General features: G+C 46.8%; 1 protein-coding gene across 1 annotated transcript in view; it reads right to left on the bottom strand.

Moving 5' to 3' along the window:
* DTNB (dystrobrevin beta) overlaps window positions 1-23,614 on the bottom strand; it is a 230,399-nt gene that overhangs the window by 4,019 nt on the left and 202,766 nt on the right. The window contains exons 16-18 of the mRNA XM_079720759.1: window positions 5,783-5,942; window positions 4,914-5,003; window positions 1,424-1,477 (exon numbers count right to left, since the gene is read on the bottom strand). Coding sequence (XP_079576885.1) covers window positions 1,424-1,477; window positions 4,914-5,003; window positions 5,783-5,942 — 304 coding nt within the window. The remainder of the gene's footprint in view (window positions 1-1,423; window positions 1,478-4,913; window positions 5,004-5,782; window positions 5,943-23,614) is intronic.

Genomic DNA, 23,614 nt, shown 5'->3' with positions numbered 1-23,614 from the left:
ACTCCAAAGACCGCACTCTCTTATCCACACCAGCCACTATGGGTAAAAGCTCTGGACGCCCCCCTCCCAAGATGCTCCCCCTTTCCCATCACAACTTCCTTTCCCGTATCCACTTCTTTCCACCCTTCCTTAAGATTTCTCCCCCTTCACGTGGTCTCGCAGTCTGCTCACACTAAAGCATGGGCACTGGCGTTAGAGACACCTGGGCTGAGTCCAGGTTCTGCCTCACGTTGTTTAACCACCCTGAGCCCTGTCTAGAATCCTTTCCTCATGGGGCCGTGGAATCAAACAGGAAGAGTGTGTTACGTGCAGAGCATCCAACAGGGACCCGAGAGAGCTGGGCCGGCTCCGTCTCACGCTCCACAGCCTCCTCAGGGCAGCCACCCACTTCTCTCCCTGACAAAGTGCCCTCCTGCACACCACCCTGTTTATTTCCTTACGTTTATGAATCTACTGACATCCCACTACACGCCAGGCACTGTTCTAGGCACTGGGGATACAACCTGAACAAAACAGACCGAAGTCTCTACCTTGTGGAGCTTATGTTTTGAAGGAATCCAGCAACTGGACATATTAATACATCACAGAAATAACAGCTAAGTCTCAAATGTCCAAAGAGAATGGTGGTATCTGTTCAGGGTAACATAGAAACATGAAGATTAAGAGAATGAAGTTTGGAGTGAGAAAGACCTAGTTCAAATCCAATCTTTACCACTTAATAGCTAGTTGATCTAACTTTCTCTGAGCCTATTTCCTCATTGGTAAAATGGGGTTATCATTATATTACATAACTCACCAGGTTGTTGAGGACTGAATGAGATTATACATGGAAATCATTTAGCACAGCTCTCTTGAACATACGTTATTAAGAAGGTTTTATATACAATAAAACGAGAAAGCATTACTGTCCCGTGCTGATACCTTTCTCTATTGCTTTTAATTCCTCCGAGAAGCCACAAAACCATTTGGCTATTCTGTCCACAATAATCTCTGCCTTTTCAGAAACTCTTCTTGTATTTATAATCATAGGCTCAAAGTTTGATGACTAACTTTTCCTGCCACTTCCTTTTATCTCCTATTTATTTTGCATATCTTAATTTTGCTCTCCTAACTATATTATAAACTCCTTGAGGCAAGGGGTCACGTTTGGAGTTTTAATTGTATCTACTTCCTGTATCCCATCCATGTATCATCATGTCAGGAGATCAGAAAGCTTTTCTTGATCCACTGACACAACCACCTCTAGGGAAAAACTTGATGGTCAGTTGGGAAAAGTAGGGAGAAGGATCCGTGGGGGTCTGAAAGCTTTGGGGAAAGGTGGCAGCAGGAAGGCAGGCAGAAACAAAAGGGACAGGGGGACTTCGTTCAGGGGCCAGGGCTCTGGCTCCCATCCAGACTAGGGGTCCTGTGGAGCCGCCGTTACCTCTGTCTTTCCCATTCTGCATCTTCTCTTCTTCTTCCTCTGCACGTTCCCCTGCTGTGAAAACAAGTCCAAGGAGGCCAGTGACCCTTCAGCACAGTAGACGCACAGGAGGAGGGAGAAGCGAGTAGCTCAGGAGGCTTGGGGTGAAACCCTAGCTAAAAGCTCATGGCTTCAGGTCTCCAAGGGTGCTGACATCACCTAGTCTGCACCCTGTGTGGTCCATGCCCCAGCATCATGTCCCCATAAGCCCTGAGCCCAGAGCAGTGCAGTCTGATGTCACCCACCCAGCTTCTGGCTCTATTGCTGGCTTCTCTGAGGTGAGGATATCTACTAGGTACAGGGCTAATACCTTGCATTCAGGTTCAAGAAAACAATGATAAAAGTGTACAGCAGGGAATCCCTAGATGAACACTGGCTTTCGTTAAAAAAAAAACCAAACAAACAAAAGACTGGTTTTAGCTGATGACAAACTTAGAATGACTGAACAGTGCAAAGCGGCTGTGTGGAAAAAAGCTAATGCCATCTGAGGCTGCTTTCCCTGGGGCCTGCTCAGGGAGGTGGCAGAGCTCACTGTGAGGGGGGCGGAGTGGGGGGCAGGGGGAAGACCCCTTGCAACGTGGAGACGTGCTCAGCTCTGGGAACTCACTTTGAACCAGGGCTTTGCAACACTTGGGCACACGGGATGGTCAAGTGAAACCCACGTCATGTGAGGAACGGCTGAAGGAAGTGTGAACAGCTGCCTGAAGAGGAGAGGCTGCGGGAGAGCCACGTGATCTGCCATCAAATACTGGAACGGCTAACATGAGAGGAGGGACTGAGCTCACTCTGGGTAGCTTTAGAGGGTGGAATGAGGATCAATTTGCTATAGAAAGGCAGATTTTGGCTCCCTGATAAGGAAGAACTTCCCAGTGAGGAGAGCTGGTCATGAATGAACTCGCTGGAAATATTCAAACAGAAGAATTTTATATCAGGCAGCAAGCTGGATGAAATGACTTCCAAGATCCTTTCCAACTCTAAGAGTCCATCATTTGTGAAAAGATTTCAGAAAAGATGAGGAGGGCAAGCTATGGATATAAACAGTATGTCCACGCCGTACAGAATACATGGAAGATAATTTGAGCACCTAATCTTATCCTCATGAAAATCTCGACAGTGATGGTAAAAACAGGTTGGGGACTTCCTGGGGACGCAGTGGTTAAGAATCTGCCTGCCAATGCAGGGGACGTGGGTTCGAGCCCTGGTCCAGGAAGATCCCACGTGCTGCGGAACAACTAAGCCCGTGCACCACAACTACTGAGCCTGCGCTCCAGAGCCCGCAAGCCACAACTACTGAGCCCGCATGCTGCAGCTACCGAAGCCTGCCCACCCTAGAGCCCGTGCACCGCAACTACTGAAGCCTGCGCGCCTAGAACCCGTACTCCGCAACAAAAAGCAGCCCCCGCTCGCCACACCTAAGAAAGCCCGCGCGCAGCAATGAAGACCCAACACAGCCAAAAACATAAATTAAAAAAATTAAAAAAAAAAACACGTTGCTGTTGGGCTCTTCCACTCACTGAGAAACTGGCAGCCTTGCATGTAAAGGGAGTTTACCTCTGTGTTTGATAGAGATACTGTGCCATGTGTGGGCCTAGTCCACATCTACTGTGGACTTCAGGGCTTGGGAGAGTGGAGCATCAGTGAAAGGGGCCCTCGTGGGATTGCAGACGTGATCCCTTGTCCTGTGCGGGGATAAGGCCAGTGTGGTGGTAAGAGCATCAGCTTAATGTTCAGACCTGAGCTCTAGGACCAGCTTTGCCCCTTCAAGCTGTGTAACTTTAGGCAAATCTCTTTTCTGATAATCACTCACTGCATTTCTAAAGTAAGGGGAGTGGACAATGTGATCTCTAAGGTACCTTTCAAATACATTACATAGTTTTGATAAAACTATCCTTTCGTACTAGGAGAGATTGCTGAGTATCCCCATACCCTTACTTATTATGAAGCTGTTTGGTCTCTATGTGCTTTGTGTTTTATGATGTCTAGTTACCTCCCAAACTAGTGTGATGAGCTCACGAACCACTCATTTTGCACAAACCCTAATATGTGGCCATGAGGCATGAGTGTGGTTAATTTCCATGGCCTGAAATCCCCTAAGAAATTCCCTCCAGAAGTGGGATTTCTGGCATCTGTGGGGAGCTATGTTAGGGAAGGGACTTTCTAATCACCCATGAGGTCATCTCAAAGGTGGCCATCTCTTCTGTTTATGTGTGTGTGGAGGGGAGCAGTGCTTCTAAAAGGGATTGAGAAATGGTACCAGAACGGAGACAGTGTTACTGTAATGCTGCCTGAACAGGAGAACTGGCATCTTAACTGTACTGAAAAAACCAACACAGGCCACACACTTATTCTCTTCTAAATGAAAACAGCAGATCTGAGAGCGAAGCCGTGGGCCAGACCTTGGCCTGGTCCCATGACAACACTAAAGGCATATGCTTTCTCCTACAAAGGTCTGAAGGAGTACACAAGGCTCGCCTTCCCTAAGCGCAGGCACAGATGATTTCAATGTATTGTGTTTGAATAAGTACATGTGTCTGAATAGCCCACGGAAAACCTGCTTTATATTTTTATTCAATAACCTTGTTAAGCTAGTTCAAGGTATCCAAAAGCATTACATTAGGTGGAAAGACACAAAAGAGGGCCATCTGTATGAGTGACCCACAGCACTTAGGAAGGGGATCTGTTTGTTTAATATATAACACGGGAATCTGACCACCATAAAAAAGATTAGCAAAATATCTGACGGCTTCAAAACTGATGTAATCATGGGGATTCTTGAAGACATGCTGATATGGGAATGGCCTTCTATTTTTTCTTTCCTTCCCGGGTATTATGTAAGGGGAAATACGCCATGAGGTAAGGGTCTCTGGAAAATCACTGAAATAGCTAAGAGACAGACAGACTGAGAAAGAAGTCATAGATAAGATGAACATGCGGAACGAAGGAAGCAACAGACTCAGGTCATGAACTTCCAGTGAAATCAGAGCCTCGTCATGGACAAAAGGAGGGAATAGGGTTTCAAAACCAAATAAAATAGGAGAGAGCAGAAAGGCAGCCGGGAGAAAGTCCAGAAGCTTTTGCAGCTGATGCGGTTCCAGTGATCCAGGAAAGCTCTGGAGCGAGACAGCTGAGCAGGCCTAAGGAAAGAGCAGCTGTGGAGGAAGCACAGATGGAAGACAAATTAAGTGAGGAAGGGGCCTAACTGAGCTGAATTTCTTTAAAGTCGGAACTGTGTTTGCTCCATAGGGCATACTCTGAAGAGGAACCTAAACGTGTGATTATCTCTCTGTGATCACGTGTGGGAGAGAGGCTCCCGGGAGGAAGGCATCCAGCGCATCCCTGGAAGGCAAGCAGACCGCGTGGTGAAACGAGGGAGACGCTTTACCACGCAGTGAGGCAGCGAGGAGGGCGCGGAGGGGGAGGTGGGAGGCTCGGCGGGCGCTGTGGGCGTCACCTGAGTGGAGCTCCTTCACCAGGGATGACATGGTGCTGGTGATGGAGTCAGCGGCCACCAGCAGGTCACTGCGGAGGTCTCTCCTCGTACCTGAGGGCAGTCAGAGCAGATGGCGATGCCGGGTGGGTCGGGGGGAGAGAGCTGAGCGAAAGCCTCGGTCGGCGGGGCCCTGGGACTCAGGGCAGAACTCCTAGGGGGAGATGGGCCGAGCAGCCCTGCCCGCTCCCAGGCCGTCAGGAGCACGGGTACCCAGGTCTGTGGTCCTCCTCCCTCTTCTCTACCTGATGAGCAGGACCCTGTCAACTCCATACTTCTCAGCCACAATCAAAGGAGGTGGATTCTAGAACAAATGCTCAGGCAGGACTTACTCGCCAGCTCCACCTCCCTGCTCTTGTCTCCGCCCCAAGAAGACTTCCTGAGCTGCCTTGTCTTCCCCCAAGCACATAACATCGCTGGCCGTTAGCTCCACGGACGAGGAGGCTTCAGCAAGGTCCTGTTTTAGAGTTCCACCCCTTCTCTTGTTTGCTCTAAAGACTTTCCAGGCCGAGCACCCGACTTCGGGAATGCTTCCATCCAATTCCTCCAGAGGAGGCAAAGCCCAGAGGACAAGGCACTTCCCACAACCCAGAAAAAAGAGCACAGACGCCCAGGAGGCCTGTACTTCGCACATGTACAAAGCCTGCAGACCTCCCGTTGCAGACCAGCCCATCTAATGAGAAGGGGTCAGCGCTTGACTTATTTTTACTGCATGTGAAAACCTGATCATTTCAAGCGAAGTGCACAAAAGAAACTGGGAAAACCTCTGTAGGAATCTTGTCCACGTTTCCAAACCCCCTCAGCGCTCCATTATACTCTGCTCCCGGACTCACCCTGGGCGAAGGCCTCCTGCACGTCCCCGCCGACTCCGCTCAGCGGGTCCTGCGGGCAGTGGGTGGGTGTGGAGCCAGCGGAGGTGGAGTGCACAGGCATGGGCATCGGACGGCCGCCTCCGTGAGTGGGCGACGTCTGCGGCGATCCTGTGGCCTGAGCCTGGGAGAATCAAAGAGATAAAACATGTCATCTCAGGTGCCTTACCTCTTTGAGGAAGGGGAAAGTCCTTTTTTTCAGTCAACCTGAGCCAGCCCAGGGCTTCAGTTCAGTGGTGCAAGGCAGTGCACGATCACATTTGAAAGGAGGGAGTCAGGCTGCCTCCAGCACTGGTGAGAGGAAGAAAAGGGAAGGAAAGGGAGAGAACAAAGGGGGAGGAGGGAGAAGAGGCAGCAGGAACACTGAAGAAGGGACTAGAAGCGGGAGGGAAAGGGGCAGAGGCGTGCACAGGGAGGGGGCCTTCCAGGTGGACAGATGGAGTAGCTGGTTGGAGGATCTGGGAGGGGCTGGGGTCACACGGCTGGGAAATAATATACAAACATCTCTGAGTTTTGTTCGCAAACACATTCAGGTGCATTATTTCATTTGATCCTCGTAACAACTTGTGAGTAGAAGGGGCACATGTTTTTTGTATCCATTTTACACAAGAAAAACAAGGATGAAGAGAGGAGGAGCTCTGTGTCAGGCTGCACGGCTCGTCAGCGGGAGATGCTGGAACAAGCCCTTCTACTTCAAGGGCAATGACACGTGTTCTGCGCCTCTGCAGCTGCCAGGCCACAGGGAGCGCGCCTGAGTTTGTGGGTCAGGAGTCTAGCTGCAGGCCGTTCCCGGGAGCCCGGGCATCTGGCCCGTCATGCTGCACTCGTCAAGCACACACAGCGAGGTCTTCTGTGAGCCATCCCGTGGGGACTAGGTGAGAATGGACACACGCTTAGTGGAAACCAAACTTTCCTTGTGAGGCTCTGCCTCCGTTTTGGAGAAAGCGTGCAGCAATGGGATAACAGTTTTAAACTCCAGTTAAAGGGAGCTCGCTGAGATTTGGGCTCTGCTGCTCCTCAGAGGAAGGGCAACTGAGGGTGGCATATAGACCGGGGTTTTCTTTGGAAGCAAAACTGGGAAAATATAAGCCAAAATGTGCAAATGAGTTCAAAGGAAGATAATTATCTTTTGGGATCTGGCTCAGAAACCCCACGTACAAACAGAACCTGCCACCTCGAACAGGCTGACAGGCTGTGTGCACAAAGCCCCAGCTCAACGCTTCAGTGTGAGCGCCGGACCAAACAGAAATGGTCTGTTCTCCATAGTTCTTGCTTTGATTCGTGTCTGTGTGTTTTAATTTGAGAAACTTAAAAAATACAGAAAGCTTAAAAGTAGAACATAATAGACCACTCAAATTGATAATTAATATTGTGTCAAATTTATTCCAACCCAAAAACACTGCAGATAAATCTGAAGACCCCTTTGACTACTAATTCTTTCCGGTCCCCTCCTCTCTTCCCTTCAGAGGCAGCCACTGTCAAAGGTTTCGGTGTGAAACTTTTTACCTATGTGTACATATGTAATTATGAATAATATATGACATTTCGTGCCTTTAAATTTTGCATGAACGGGTATCATACTGCACATATCATTTTGCAATTTGCTTTTATCATCTAGCACACTTTAAAAAAATGTTATTGAAGTATAGTTGATTTACAATGTTGTGCTTAATTTCTGCTGTACAGCAAAGTTAGCATACTTTTTGAGATCTTTCCATGATAAAAATAAATATGAACTTAGACTCTTACCTCACATTATATACAAAAACTAACTTAAAATGGATCATTCCAAATATAAGAACTAAAATTATAAAACTCTTAGAGGGAAAGATTAGACAATGACTTTTCAGATATGACACAAAAAGTATATATTACAAAAGAAAAACAGATAAATTTGACTTCATTAAAATTAAAAACTATTTTTAAAGGACACCTTTAAGAAAGTGAAAAAAACTCAGAGGATGGGAAAAATTTTTGCAAATCATATATCTCATAAGGGACTTATATTAGGAATATCTACACAACATTGTAAATCAACTATACTTCAATAAAAAAATTAATTAAAAAAAAGAATATATAAAGATCTCTTGGGAATTCCCTGGTGGTCCAGTGGGTAAGACTTTGTGCTCCCAATGCACAGGGCCCGGGTTCGATCCCTGGTTGGGGAACTAGATCCCACATGAATGCCACAACTAAGAGTCCACATGCTGCAACTAAGAAGTCCGCAAGCTGCAAGGAAGATCCCGTGTACCGCAGCTAAGACCTGGTGCAGCCTAAATAAATAAATAAGTATTTAAAAAAAAGATCTCTTACACTCAATGATAAAAGGACACGTAACCTAATTTAAAAATAGGCAAAGGATCTGAATGGACATTTCTCTAAAGAAGATATGCAAATATCCAATAAGCATATGAAAAGATGCTCAATATTATTGGCCATTAGGGAAATGCAAATCAAAACCATAATGAGCGGGACTTCCCTTGTGGTGCAGTGGTTAAGAATCTGCCTGCCAATGTAGGGGACACATGTTCGATCCCTGGTCCGGGAAGGTCCCACATGCCGCGGAGCAAGTAAGCCCGTGCGCCATAACTACTGAGCCTGTGCTCTAGAGCCCGCGAGCCACAACTACTGAGGCCACGTGCCACAACTACTGAAGCCCGCGCACCTAGAGCCTGTGCTCCGCAACAGGAGAAGCCACCTCGGGACTTCCCTGGTGGTGCAGTGGTTAAGAATCTGCCTGCCAATGCAGGGGACACAGGTTCGATCCATGGTCTGGGAAGATCCCACATGCCGTAGAGCAACTAAGCCTGTGTGCCACAACTACTGAGCCTGTGTGCCACAAATACTGACACCTGTGCGCCGCAACAAGAGAAGCCACTGCAGTGAGAAGCCCACGCACCACAACGAAGAGCAGCCCCTGCTCGATGCAACTAGAGAAAGCCCGCACACAGCAACGAAGACCCAATGCAACCAGAAAAAAAAAAAGTGTCGGGGAGGGCATGGAGAAAAGGGAGCTCTTGCACACTACTGGTGAGAAGGTAAACTGGTGCAGCCACTAGGCAAAGTGGCATTTTTCCTCAAAAAATGAAAAATAGAACAACCATATGATCCAATAATCCCACTTCTGTGTATATATCCAAAGAAAATGAAAACAGGGACTTCCCTGGTGGTCCAGCAGTTAAGACTCCGTGCTCCCAATGCGGGGGCCCAAGTTTGATCCCTGGTCAGGGAACTAGATCCCACAACTAAAGATCCCACATGCTGCAACTAAAAAATTCTGCATGCGGCAACTTAAAGATCCCACACGCTGCAACGAAGATCCTGTGTGCCACAACTAAGACCTGGCACAGCCAAATAAATTTAAAAAAAGAAAAGAAAATGAAAACAGAATCTTGAAGAGATATTTGAACTCCATATACACTTGTTCACTGCAGCATTATTCACAATAGCTAGGATATGCAAACAACCTAAGTGTCCATCAACAGATAAATGGATAAAGAAGATATGGTATATATGTACAATGGAATATTATTCAGCCATGAGAAAGAAGGAAATCCTGCTGTGTTATTTATGGTAGATGAAATAAACCAGACAAAGAAAGACAAACACTTCATGGTATCATCAATATGTGGAATCTAAAAAAAAGTCACACTCAGAAACTGAGAGTAGAAAAGTAGTTGCCAGGGGCTGAGTGGTGGGGGAATGGGGAGAGGTTGGTAAAAGGGTGTAAACTTCCGGCTAAAACATAAGTCTGAGGATCTAATATTACATGGTGACTACAGTTGGTAATACACTATTGTATAGTTGAAATATGCTAGGAGAGAACAACTTAAATGTTCTCACACACACACAAAAGATAAATATGTGAGGTGATAGATATGTTAATTAACTAGATGGGGAAATCCTTTCACCATGTATAGGTTTATTAAGTCTCTACAATGTATACTTTAAATATCTTACAATCTTTTTTTTTTTTTTAATGTTATTTATTTATTTATTTATGGCTGTGTTGGGTCTTCATTTCTGTGCGAGGGCTTTCTCTAGTTTCGGCAAGTGGGGGCCACTCTTCATCGCGGTGCGCGGGCCTCTCACTATTGCGGCCTCTCTTGTTGCGGAGCACAGGCTCCAGACGCGCAGGCTCAGTAATTGTGGCTCACGGGCCTAGTTGCTCCGCGGCATGTGGGATCTTCCCAAACCAGGGCTTAAACCCGTGTCCCCTGCATTGGCAGGCAGATTCTCAACCACTGCGCCACCAGGGAAGCCCTAAATATCTTACAATCTTATATGTCAATTATACTTCAATAAAGCTGAAATAAATATAGAATAAATTATAAAAAAAGAACCTGTGTCTAGAACATATAAAAAAACTCTTGTAACTGAATAATAAGACAGGCAACCCAATTACAAAACAGGCGAAGACTTGAATAGACATTTCATGAAGTAAGATATACAAATGAGCTAAAAATTACATGAAAAATGCTCAACACGAGTACTCAGGGAAATGAAAACTGAAATCACAAAGAGATACCACTTACTGACTGAAATAGCTACAATCAAAAAGACTGACAAGGATGTGGGAAAAGGGAAACCTTTGTACACTGCTGATGGGACTGTAAAATGGTACAACCACTTTGGAAGACAGTCTGCCAGTTTCTTAAAATGTTAAATGTAAACTTACCATATGACCCAGCAATTTCACTCCTGAGTATGTACCCAAGAGAAATAAAAACATATGCTCATCCAAAACTTGTACCCAAACGTTTATTAGCAACATTTAGTTTAACAGGCCAAAAGTGGAAATAACCCCCAAATCTACTGACTGGTGAATGACTTAAAATGTGGTTAATCCATATAATGGAATACTACGAAATATCTTTTTGATGTTTTTATCCCGGTTTAACTTTTATAATAATTTTCCGTTGACAATTCAACATGTTCTATCTTTTGAAATATTCTCTTCTATTTTGTCAGTGGTTATAAAACATTTATTATTATTTAGTCTTTCAGGGTATATATCTTTTCTTCCCGACTAGTTCATAAACCTTAGGAGTCCGGTTTTGTCCAGATAACATTATCACATATTAATCATTGTATTTTGGGAAGAAACCTCCACCTTTCACCCTGTAATTATCACCCTCTGCTTTTTTGGCCATTTTTATGGGAGAGGGGAAAAATAATAAAGCATAAAATTCATTCTAGTTTGGAGAGTGCTTATGAGCAATCAGACCTAGCAGTGTCAGCCCCAATCCAAGCTAGATAAGGAAGCTGGGAAGAAGGTGAGAGAATCTGCAGAGAAGGCAAGAAAGTCTGATGCAGAGGCTTGGCTTTGCAGGAAAGTCTGGAGCCAGCACAGTGTGGGATGTAGGAGATCACAGAAGTGGTGGATACTGGCAATACCCAGGCCTTTCCTGGGCCTTCCCAGGGCTGAGGGGAACAGAATAAAGGTCGTTTCTTGGGTTGCCTGGGCAGCCTCAAGGAAGGACCCCACGCAGCCAATAGCTTCCCATAGGCTGATACTGTGAGAAGTGATGAGCCCAAAGCTGTCTCTCCATCACAGAGGAGTTAGAGCCTTGGTGAGGTCAGGTGTGGACCGTGGATGCTGGGGGAGTCTACGAACTCAGATGCCTCAGCCACCGAATGGAGGCTGCTGCCCACGAGAACCAGGCCTGGCCAACAAGCAAAGGACATGATGGCCTCAGCACAGGTCAACTTGGAGCTATGGACACTCCTCCACTGATGCCACAGCACCCAGCAAAAGGCCCCAAGGTGGAGCACTCATTTTGGGTGCAGGAAGAGGGGTAAGAATCTCTGAAATGACTGGCTTCAGAGTTTTCCTAGAAATGCCCAGACGAAGTGCCCATCTCAGAAAGTGAGCGCTCAAGAGGGAAATTAAGGCCACTTAAATACTTTTTTTTTCCTAAGTATGTGGCCTGTGAAATTCAAATTCACTTCACTGTATGACAGTTATCTGGACAGTTATCTGGACAGTTATGCTGTCCAACCCAGTATTAAACATGTGGCAAGTACTCAATAAATCTCGGTGAGACTGGAGCCAGGCATCGCCACCCAAGGACTAAGACCGGAGATGAACAAATCGGTTGCTTTTTAAGAACATGAAGCTGAACCTCTGCAAATATTTTAACAGGAAAATGATGATGGTAAATGAGGTAAGAGGGATTGACAGGGGTAGACAGCCACATGTGGCTAAATCTCTAGGATCAGGAAATGAAACCTACTGCCCACCATCAGCTTGAAAATAATCAGGCCCCCTTCCTGGGATCACTGCCCAGGACATGCCTTCTGAGGAAGATAGAAACCAGACTCCTGACATTGCCTTTGTTCAGAGCAGTAGAAAGAGAAAATCTCAGACCACTGGGAAGGCATAATTTTCCCCATGGATCTCAAACTTCAGCCCTTGGCTTTAGGATCATGTTGGATTAAAGCAATGCTAGGATGGAGCTGTCAGGAACCCTATGTGCATTCTGGGTCCAGCAGAGCAATGCCGGTTTGGCATCCCTGTGGAGCAGTAAATCCCAAAGGCCCCGGGAGAGGCACAAGTCATAGGTAATCGATACGCAGGTACTTCAGCCAGGCCCGAAGCTGAGGGATCCGGAATGGGGTTGAGCTGGAACGAGGCATATGTTGGTGCAACGGAGGTCAACTGACTCTGCTCCTGGGCCGTTTAGACAACAACCTTCTACTGAAAGGACCGCACTCTCTCTTGCCTTCAGGCCTCTACTTGCTGTTCTGTCTGCCAGGAGCGCTACTCTCTGTGGTGTCTGACCAGCTCCCACTGGTCTTCCAGCTGTCTGCTTCATTGTCACCTCCCTCAGAACCCTGTACAGCAGTAATCTCACCCCTCAAATTTATCTCCCTTACCATTGTGCTTACCACATGTAAAGGCTTAATAAGTATTTGTTAAATGACGATGAGGTGTATCAAGTTTCTGACCCTTTTTCTTCTGTAATGGAAAGCGGGAACGTAGCCAGAGCGGGCAATGATCTCCGGGGAGGCCTAAATCTATCGTCATCAATAAAGCTTTATGTGAAATACTTTAACTAGGTAACTAACTGTGGCGGGCAGACCTCTGAGGAGGCCTCCAGTGGCACCCTCCCTCCCTGCAGTCACCTCTGGTGTTATCCCCTCCCCTTGAACGTGGGCTGGGTGTAGTGACTGCTTCCGATGAATCAGGCCAAAGGGATGTCATTTCTGAGATCAGTTGGTAAAAGACCATGACTTCTGTCTTGTCCACACATACTCTCTCCTGCTCTTGCCCCTGCTCATGCTAAGGAAGCCAGCTGCCGTCTTGTGAGCTGCCCTGTGGAGAGGCCCACCTGGTGAGGAACTGAGGGCGCCTTCTGGCCATCAGCCGGCATTGAACTGTGGCTCTCAATCCAACAACCCACGAGGAATCCTGCCAACAACGACGTGACCTGTTGAGGCTTGAGGTGACGGTAACCTTGTGAAAAACCCTGACCCTCAGCTTGTGAGGACCCAGCTAAACAGCGCCTGGACTCCTGACCCACAGAAGCTGTGAGTTAAACTTGTTCTTCTAAGCCATTAAGTTTCGGGGTCAGTTGTTAGGCAGCCATAGGTAACTCACGTGCTGAGCTTGATTTTTTCTTCCTGCATTATTAGATCAGTCCCGTCTGAAGAGCATTTGACTGAGAGGGAGCGGGAGGGAGAATTTTGGGATGAGACCAGGCCCAGAGGCCTTCGAGAGACGCCGAAGACCCTGGAAAGAGGACCGTGGATGAGGAGAGAGGCAAGCATAGAGAATCGAGAAAATTTTTTCCGGATCTGAGAATGTGCCTAAGTCTCTCGGTGCATTAGCCTGTCCTGAGGCTGAACGTTTCAACCTCTTTACTTTGTAATGAGTAAATGGCAGGGCCTGGAGACAATTCTCTGCTGCAAATCCAATGACTCAGAAGAGGATGGGCCGCCGCAGGCGCCAAGAGGGGATCTTGCTCTGGCCACAGGCCCGGGTGAACGCTAAGGAGGCGGTGAGGTTCCGTGGGAGGGGCGCACCCTTAAAGGCTGGAGACCTGGGGTTTTCTTTTGATGGTACAGAAATGCATTTTAATTCTTCTGGAGTTCAGTCTTCTCATTTACAAACTGAGCGGCATCAAACTAGATGACCTGTGAAGCATTTTTCAGATATAAAATGCTATGATTCTATGACCTTCACCAAGTTACCTCATCTCAGAAATGCCGAGTGATCAAGGCTTTGCTTCAGTCCCAACCACTCTGTCAGTGAAGGACCCTCCTCTGAGGGCTCTCAGCGGCCACCTCAGGGTCACATAAGGCATGTTCTACTCCTAACTCTCCTTTCTCACGAGCGGAGTCCACACCGGAGATGCTGCCTGTTCAGGTCTCCTGCACTCGCAGCTGGTGGGGAGGTGCAGGGAGCAGACTGCTGTATGCAGAGGACGGGCTGTCTCAAGGAAGACAGTTTGAAATAAGGTCCTCCTCATTACATAAGCACAGACTGGAGCGTCTGGAGCACACACAGCTGAAGGCAGTGCTGCAGTGCGCACAGCAGCTCTCCTGGCTCGCTGACGAGTCACCTATGACCCGGTTAGAGACTGCTCATCCTCCGCCCACCTGATAGGTCTGTGCCGGATGGACACACTGAAGTCAGTGCAGATGAAGCACTGCATTGAGCGACTGCACCTTGTCTCAAAGGCACAGATGGGTTGTACGTTCAGAGAGGCAGGCCCTCCCCATGGAGACCGCTGAGCACCCCACTCAGAGCAAACACATCTAGAATAGGCAGCACAGTCAGAGGCTGGGGGAGCATCACTGCTGGAACCTAGAGATTATGGGGAACCTGAGACTCACACAGAAATCAGCAAAGGTGGAGGGACTAGTCAGGTGGCTCTGGGGGGTGGGGATAAGCTGTCCAACGAGGGTCCAAAAGAATCACGTGCCTCTGGGTTTCAGCTGCCAGAAGAGGGGCGGCGAGCCTAGAGAAGCTGGGGGAGCTTCACGACACGCTCCTTGGTGTTTTAAAGTTTCCTGAAGCAGGACAGTGGGACCTTGTTGAAATACAACTTATTACAAAGGCCTGAACACAGCAAAGGCCAGTCACGTGTCTAACCAACAACTAAACACAATAAATGCCCTGTAACTCAGGTTCTCTGAGTACAGAGGTCCCTTGTAGTTGGAAACAATTCTGCTGGAAAGACAGAGCTAGAGAAATGTTACAATCTGAGAAGCTCTCTCCTCTGCTGGCCCTTCACTTCTTCTAAATCAGCAAAGACTCTGAGAACCTGAGAAAGCTATGTATCATGTTCCAAGAAAAGAGTTCAGAAGTTATGCTTGTAATGTCAGAGGGTTCGTGACCCCAGGAAAACAGCCTCTGTTTTAGTTCAACATTCATTACTGTATCTGAGGAGATGGAGGTCTAGAGAAGTCACAAGGTCACAAATAAATTAGTAGCAAGGGTAAGATGGGTACCTGGGTCTTCCAGTGGCCTTAAACTGCTGGGAGAACCCTAAGCACGTTGGGATCCCAAGTTTCTGAGGTCAGAAGGAACGCGGGTCAGGTGAGACTCCTCACTGCCGAGGCCAACCATGATTTCTGAGAGCAACATAAATTAATTCCCAACACAAGTGAGACATGTGAGAAAGGAGAATACGGTGATTCCGACTTAGTGTTTTGTTTGAGGGCAAGTCTAATATTGGAGCCAAAACAGGTACAGAGAACGCCAGAGAAGGTGACTTGAGGACACTGTGAGTGGAGATGGGGACTCACATGCTGTGGCAGAGAGCGTGGCCGTGCAGGGGCAGAGGCGCTGTCTGCAGTAGGAAAATGACGGATATACAGTCCTGGGCTGTGCTCAGCCAGCCCCAGCAGGGTGCCTGGCACACAGTAGGGGCTCCATAAATACTATTTCCTTCCCTTCTTTTTCCTGATGGAACAGGTATGAATTTTTTTAATCTCGATTATCGTCAGGTAATCAAACCCAGGGAGGCTTATGGCAAAAAGCCTGATTTTGAGAGTTAATGCCCTCGCCAGAGCACTGTTAACGGCATCCCCTCCACACACACACCCGACGAAAACTCTGAGCTAAGCGGTTATCATGGTAACAGAAGGAGACACTTGAGTCTCCATTTTTCTCTCTCTGATTCATGGACACCTGCCAGGTAGCAGATGGCCTGTGTGGACAATTACCTTCATTTTCCTGCAATGTATTTAAATTAAACAAACTGGCCTCTTTGCTGCCGATTTTCAGAGGCCCGTTCGGAAAAACAACAACAAAAAACCCAGAAAAACAATGTTGGGAGAAAGGAACTGCAAGTCTGAAATTTAGATGAGGCAACCGTGAACATACAGAGAACTGGGATGTATACAGAATGGACTTTGTACATTTTTTTCGTCAACAAAAGGTAAAAAAACAAAAAACCCCACAGACTATTTTGAGCTGCTGCAGGTGGTGGCTCTGCTAGGAAAATGCAGCTGTCTCATCAAATGTGGAAGTAAAAGGAGAGAGAGAGGATTATCTGACGCTGTACTGTCTGTCCTGCTGCAAGATTTGAAAATAATTGCCTAACGTGACAAGAGTTAAGACTGCTGGGAGTTAGGCCCAGGGGTGGAAGTGAGCACACAAGGAGAACAGGGGTGGAGGAGATGAGAAAGGCAGTCACGTGGCAGTGAGCAAAGCAGCAGCCGCAGTTCCCTCTGGGGTGAATTAGAAACAGGTAAAGAACACGCCTGGAGACCTTCCTCTCTCCCCAAAGTGTCCACCTCTGAGGTAAAGGGCGGTGCAGCTTTTAAGGATGAACTTGGCTTCTAAACACCCAAGAGAAGGGCCAAACAGTTCTATGATGTCTCTCTTCTCTCACCACCGTTAATACACATTTATCTATCGTGTGTGTCTGCTGGAAGGAGTGGGGCCACCAAAAAGTCTGCCTTGAGGTCCCTCCTCAGAGGGCTGACACCTGTCTGTTCCCACATCACTTCAGGAAACTCAGGGCTTACCCATGACCTGTGACTCCCTGCGGTGGCTCTCAGGTGTCACTCCCTGTGGGGTTACTGCTATGGACGGGAAACAGCACTGGCAGGACTGCTGGGGGTTTCGTGATCACACTGTTGGCAACGGAGAGAAGGTTTTGGTTCTCAGTCTCCATGATTCTGCCCCTATTCAAGTCAAACTAAATTATATAGAAGACAAAGCTTACCCAAGCCTGAAAGAGCTGGGGGGGCAAGATGTCTAGGTATCTTTCTCAGTGCAAGGAGGAAAGCGTATTAAGTTCCTAAGACTGTCTCAGAAGAACAACCTCTTAAAGCTCACCATAAACCCGAAGATCAAAAGAAAGCTGAAATTTAAACTTTTAGATAGGGAAGCTCATAAATTCCAAGACTAGAATTACCCTCTTTCTGTTTGTTTCTCCTAGTTTGCCTAGCTCTATTTGAAAATGGTATCCCCTTAGTTCTCACTGCAGGATTTCAAAGCTAGTTCTCAGCAAAATGATCGGGGACCTCACTGAGGGGAAAATCCCTATAAAATGAATACCAAACACTCAGATTGCATGCTAGAAACCAAGAGGACAGGATTCCAGGAGAGCATAGTCCTTAATTCAGACATGGATTCAATGATGGGGCAGGCAGCCTGAACCTATCAATGATATTTTAAAGTTCAATGAGTCAAACTTAAATGCTGCTTATGGGTAAGTAAGTAAAACTTGTATGATGAGGTGTGGCACCTGATCCAGCACCACCACTCTTTGTTGAGTCCCTGTTCTATATAATAAGGTGATTAGAGTCCAGGCTTTGCAGTCAGATGGACCTAGTTTGGATTCCAGCTCTGCCATTTACTAGCTGTGTGACCTGAGGCAACTTCCTTGACCTCTCTGAGGCTCAGATTCTTCATATGTCAAGTGGAGATAAGAATATCTTCATGGGTTGGTGAGGATGTACATAAAGTGCTTCACATGCTGGCCCAGTGGGGTACTACCTGCCATGATTCCACTTTGAAAGGTGCAAAGTAGGGGTATGAAGGGGCAAGGTCTCCACTCTCAGCAGGCTCACAGCCTCCTAGGCAGTTCGGCATGTACGCAGCTAGCATACAAAGGAGGATGAAATCCGTACCGTAGCGGAGGTGCAAAGGCAAAGGAGCACAGAGGCGAGAGAGTTTAACTCTGACCTTCTGGAACAGGGTAAGGTTTCACAGAAGAGGTGGCATCTCAGAGTGTCTTGAGGGGTATAATTTCAATAGGCAGAAGCGGCTCGGGAAGGGCAATCCGGGTGAGGAAAGGGCATGACAGAAGCACCATGAGAGAGGAAGCTGTGTGTGTGTGCTGCGGGGCAGGGGAGGAGCACGTGGGGACACTAGTATGCAGGGAGCACAGAAGATATGTGGTGGGAAAGAGAAGCGTGGGCCGCAATCATCCAGAGCCTTAAATAAATGGTCATCAAGTTTATTTACTAGGCGATAGATGGGCAAACTATAGCCCGTGGCCAAATCCAGCTTGCCACCTGCTTTTTTACAGTCTGTGAGCTAAGAATGGTTTTTACATTTTTAAATGGTTTTATTTTAAATGGTTATATAAGTCCTTACATAATACCTCTGATTTGGTTCGCAAAGCCTAAGATGCTTACTACCTAACCCTTTAAGAAAAAGCTTGCTGACCCCTGCTATAGGCAATGGCAGAGGGAGCCCGTGAAGACTTCTGAGGAGGGAGTGGTGTGGCCAGTCTGATCTGATTTAGGAATCTGGCTCCGGGGCAAAGTGAAGGAGGGACTGAGAAGCAGGAGGCAGGAGAGAGGGAGACCAGGTGACAGATGACGGAGGCTGGAATGGAGAATGGTGATAGGAATTGGGAGGAGAGAGACACAAGCAAGCTTTTGGAGAATAAGTTGACTAGACTGTGACAACTGAGTGGGGAGAGTAGGGGACTGGAAGAGAGCATGCATGTAGGGAGTGCTGGCAATGATGTTAACAGAAGCAGGACATAGGGACAAAGGGGTGATTTGTGGGGGAAGGTGACTGGAAATCTTTTACCATCCATCCCATATCTAAACCACAGAATAAGGGATGCTGAGAATGCCCCAAGGGCTCAGACTGGTATCAGAAAGGTTCTCTGATCCTACCTCCCTGACCAGGGATCCAACCAGTGCCCCCTGCAGTGGAAGTGCAAAGTCCTAACCACTGGACCACTAGGGAATTCCTGAGCAGTGGTTCTTCACTGGGGATAATTTTACCTGCTAGGAACCTGGTGTGGGTGTCAGTGTGGGTGTGGGAGCATCACTGGAATTTAGTAGGTAGAGATCAAGGATGCTGCTCGACATGCTGCAATGCATAGAACACCCCCCCGCCCCAACCCACCAAAAGAAAAAAAAAAAAGTAATCTGGTTCCAAATGTCCATAGTGCTGAGGATGAAAACCTGGCGGAGGGTGACAGAGTTACGAGGTCCTAAAGTTGGTGGCCTGTCCAGGGCTTCTTCTCCCAGGTGGTGAGCTGCTGTAGAAGGAAAGACAGGCCACCAGTAGCCTCAGATCAGGTTAGAAACTTCAAGGGGCCAAGAATAAACTCTGATAATCTTCTGCACATTTGAGAGATGTCCTGGGGACAGCTAGAGGCCTGACAGTCTCCTAGATTCTCTCTTGGTTTCCTGAGGTCTGAGCTGGTTAAATACAGGAGGTGAAATTTGAAATGTGAAAGCAATGAATAAACAGTGAATGTCATATATATTAATTAGAATACATAATAATAAAAGCACTGAAGGATTTATGGTTAGCCAGCTTTGTAGGGCAGTAGTGAGTTGGCATGGATTCTTATTAAAGGTACCTGTCTAGCTGCAGGTAACTGTCTTTCTGCATTGCCTCTAATTTTATTATTTATTTATTTATTTATTTATTTTATTATTTATTTATTTATTTTGGCTGCGTTGGGTCTTTTGTTGCTGCACACGGGCTTTCTCTTGTGGTGAGCGGGGGCTACTCTTCACTGCAGTGCGCGGGCTTCTCATTGCGATGGCTCCTCTTGTTGCGGAGCATGGGCTCTAGGCACGCAGGCTTCAGTAGTTGTGGAATGTAGGCTCAGTAGTTGTGGAATGTAGGCTCAGTAGTTGTGGCACACGGGCTTAGTTACTCCCTGGCATGTGGGATCTTCCCAGACCAGGGCTTGAACTCGTGTCCCCTGCATTGGCAGGCAGATTCTTTTTTTTTTTTTTTTTTTTTGCAGTACGCGGGCCTCTCACTGTTGTGGAGCACAGGCTCCGGACGCGCAGGCTCAGTGGCCATGGCTCACGGGCCCAGCCGCTCCGCAGCATGTGGGATCTTCCCGGACCGGGGCACGAACCCGTGTCCCCTGCATCGGCAGGTGGACTCTCAACCACTGCGCCACCAGGGAAGCCTGGCAGGCAGATTCTTAATCATTGCTCCACCAGGGAAGCCCCATTGCCTCTAATTTTCTAAAACACGCTTCTATATTTCTTTCTTCTCCCCTCTCTTTTTTTTAAAGCACTGGGCATCTATACTGCAGCTCTAAATGGGAGTAATTCTACTTGCCAAATTATGATTAGCAGCAAATGGAGAAGAGTGCAAAGGAGTCTATCATATCCTTTATAATACGCTTCTTTGGCTGAAATTAAGCAGATGTTCACTTCAGTTAAGGACTCTAGGCCAGGAAGCTCCCTACCTTGGCACTGCTGTTAATTTGGAACATCAGAACCAGCCTGAGGTCAGCTATAAAACCCTAGAGACTGGCACAGCATCAGGATTCGAGGAAATGCCTACAGGTGCTCTCCAAGTGGAGGGTCACAGATCCAATCTCATGCCAACTGAGGATGCTGTGTGAGGTCTAAAAGAAACAGAGTGGGAGGCATGGCCCAGAATCCTAGAGATGAGCCAAAAGAGAGGGCATCATGGAAGCAGCTGATGTTGTTTTCTTAGGATGCTTTCTTTTGTCTGGAAAAGTGGGAGGTAGATGGTTGACATGAATAAACCCTGGGGAAGGAGTTGGTTAGAAAACCCAGACAATGAATCGAGGGCCAGAGGATTTCAAAGTCACAAAAGGAAACATCAGTCAAATGAGCCCAGTTGGATTTCTGCAGACCCTTCCTGGTTCATAGCCTTTCCCCAATATATCGATTGGTATCAGTGATGAAAGTATCAAAGAACTGTGGATTGGAAATTTATAGATGAGGAAACTGAGGTCTGTAAAGGTTATATACATGGTGAGATAGAAAAGAAATGAGGATTTGTCAACAAGGTGCCATGAGTCAGAACAATCTATTCACACATAACCCAATAAGGCAGACTGAAGATATAACTCCTTCCTTTGTTGAGGTGAAACCAAGGTTGGGGTGAGGAGGCTGGACAAGACAAAATCAATTTTGCAGAGCTGTCTACACTCTGCCATACTGAAAATTTCCTTTCCAAGGTTGCTGACAACTTCCTTATTGTCAAATCCTTGTCTTCTTGCCTTATTAACTTTCTCCTTGAAACTTTCTGGTTTTTCATGAGAACCCACAATCCTACCTCCTACCTCTTCTTTCTTCATTTTGTCCACTATGGGTTTTCCCTACGGCCCATGTTTATGGTTTCAACACTAATTTTATGTTGAAGACTTCCAAATATACATTGCTAGCCCTGTTTCCCCACTAAATTTCCAGCTGCCTATCCCTAAATATCTAATAGACCAGACACAGAGCTTGACTGCCTGCCTATTCTATGTAACTCGGTACATTCAAAATCAGATCAAAGTCCCCTTTCTATATCTCACATCATCTCCCCAGTTTCGTTTTTCCAGTCAATTTCCCAGGTTCCTGGGCTCAAAACCTAGAAGTCATCTTCTTTTCTGCTGATGCTTTGCTGAGACCCAGATTGTAGTATTCTGGGGGGAGATACTGTGTCCTAGGAATTCATATTCCTCTAGTGGATGGTGACTATCTCCAGCTTCGTGTGTAGAGGCTTTTTCCCAGAGACCCTGGTGTATATTTTTCATATGTTGTATGCATTCTGGTCAGAAGAGGAAAAGACATAAATACAGTACAGGGCGAAATAAACAAGCAGGTAAGGCAATCTCTCAGCTCGTGATTGATGAGAGTGATGAAGAACATTGGGGGTGCTGCAAAGACCCAAAAGCTATTTCCTCTATATTTTCAGACTATACACTCCCTCTAGGTGTTCAAGGAGTTTTGGGGGAGTGAAATGCAAGTACCTATTTTTCAATATTGCTATGACATTTCCTCTTTTGGAGAAAACAAACAAACCCCCCCAACAAGCTACCAGGTCCCTATAGTGAGTACAAGAGCCAAGACTGATGAATGAGCATACTTTGTAGACTTTCATGAGGCCACCTATGGGCAGCCAAAGTCCATGTATATGGACTAGGACTGGGCCAGGCTAGGCTAAAGGTTTGGGGGCACAGTCACAGAGTACAGCACATTGATCTTTGTTTACCAAAATCCACTGGTGCAGCTTGCAAACTTGGGAGGGCAGCAGTGGTGCCTAAGCCTCCAGATATCACTGACCTGGCCTCTGTTTCTGTATACAGGGCATCAGGCCAACCATGAAATAATGATCATACTATTTGAGGGTGGGATTTGTGCAGGATTTCTCTTTTGATCCTCCAAAAGTACAAGCTCACCCACTGCTCACTTTAACATATGTAGTAAGACATTGCTAAAGACAAAAATAAATAGCAATCCTTTGCTTTTCAGGAAGCAGTAGACTCAGGCTTCTATTTCAGAGTATGGTGGGACCAAGGAATCCAGAAAATTTTAGGGCGGCATGTGAATCACTTCCCAATGGGATTGTGTCCAAAGGTTAAGTGAACCAAGAGGAAACCTGACCCAGGAACACATCAAGGGGTTTACCAGTAATCTCTTTAATGGACAAAGAGGAGATTTTTATTTGTTGTTGTGTAGGTTTTTTTTTTTTTTTTAAGTACTTTCTCTGAAACTTACAAAGTTAACATTCATGAGGTTTGTCATGGAGGCCTCATGGGTCAACCTGGCTAACTAAATGCTGAGTGCCCTTCCTCTGAGGCATATTTGGTGAAGCCGCAGTCAGAGATGGGGGTTTCTGACAGCCAGCCCACACCATGCTTTCTTTGGTTGAGCTGTGGTGGGGTGTTTGGCCAGTTCTGGAAATCAGAAAGGGCCTGGGGCAAGATCCACTTGATATCCCAACTGGCTGAAGTAGAAAGAGAGGTCCCAAGTGTGGCCATGTTCTCTTAGTGGAATCCCAAGATTCCTCCAATTACATAATTTTCAGAGTACCACCTATATTACCCTCTGGACCACCACCCTACAAACCTGGATCAAGGCCACCCCTGCGGGAGCCCCCTATCCTTATTCATCACTGTCTACAGTCTAGTACGGAGTCTTTAACTCTGATGTTGATCTGTATATAAAAAGTAATGATCTTTTTTTTTTTTTGACCGGCCGTGCGGCATGTGGGATATTAGTTCCCCGACCAGGGATCAAACCCGTGCCCTCTGCGGTGAAAGCCCAGAGTCTTAACCACTGGGACACCAGGGAAGTTCCAAAAAGTAATGATCTTCTAATAGGAGGAAACGGAGGAATGTTTAAAGAAATACATCCCTCATGAATAAACTGAAACCTTGCCTTGGATAGCTCATTTTAGTTTGTATCAGCAATCCAGCAGTGAAATTTTATGGTACGTTGAGTCTCTGGGAAAAATGGAACCCTAAGGTGTCCCTAGAATAAATTTGTACATTGGAATCCCTCCAGACTAGGACTGGGATATTGTTTGACCTTGAGGGAGTAGCCCACAGCTCAACAGTAAACACCACTGCCAGCAGGGTCCTCACCAGTCTGTTG

This window comes from Hyperoodon ampullatus (assembly GCF_949752795.1).
Source record: "Hyperoodon ampullatus genome assembly, chromosome: 15".
NCBI classification, from domain to species: domain Eukaryota; kingdom Metazoa; phylum Chordata; class Mammalia; order Artiodactyla; family Ziphiidae; genus Hyperoodon; species Hyperoodon ampullatus.
Note: the sequence above shows the minus strand (reverse complement) of the source record. Positions and strands in the feature narration are given on the sequence as shown.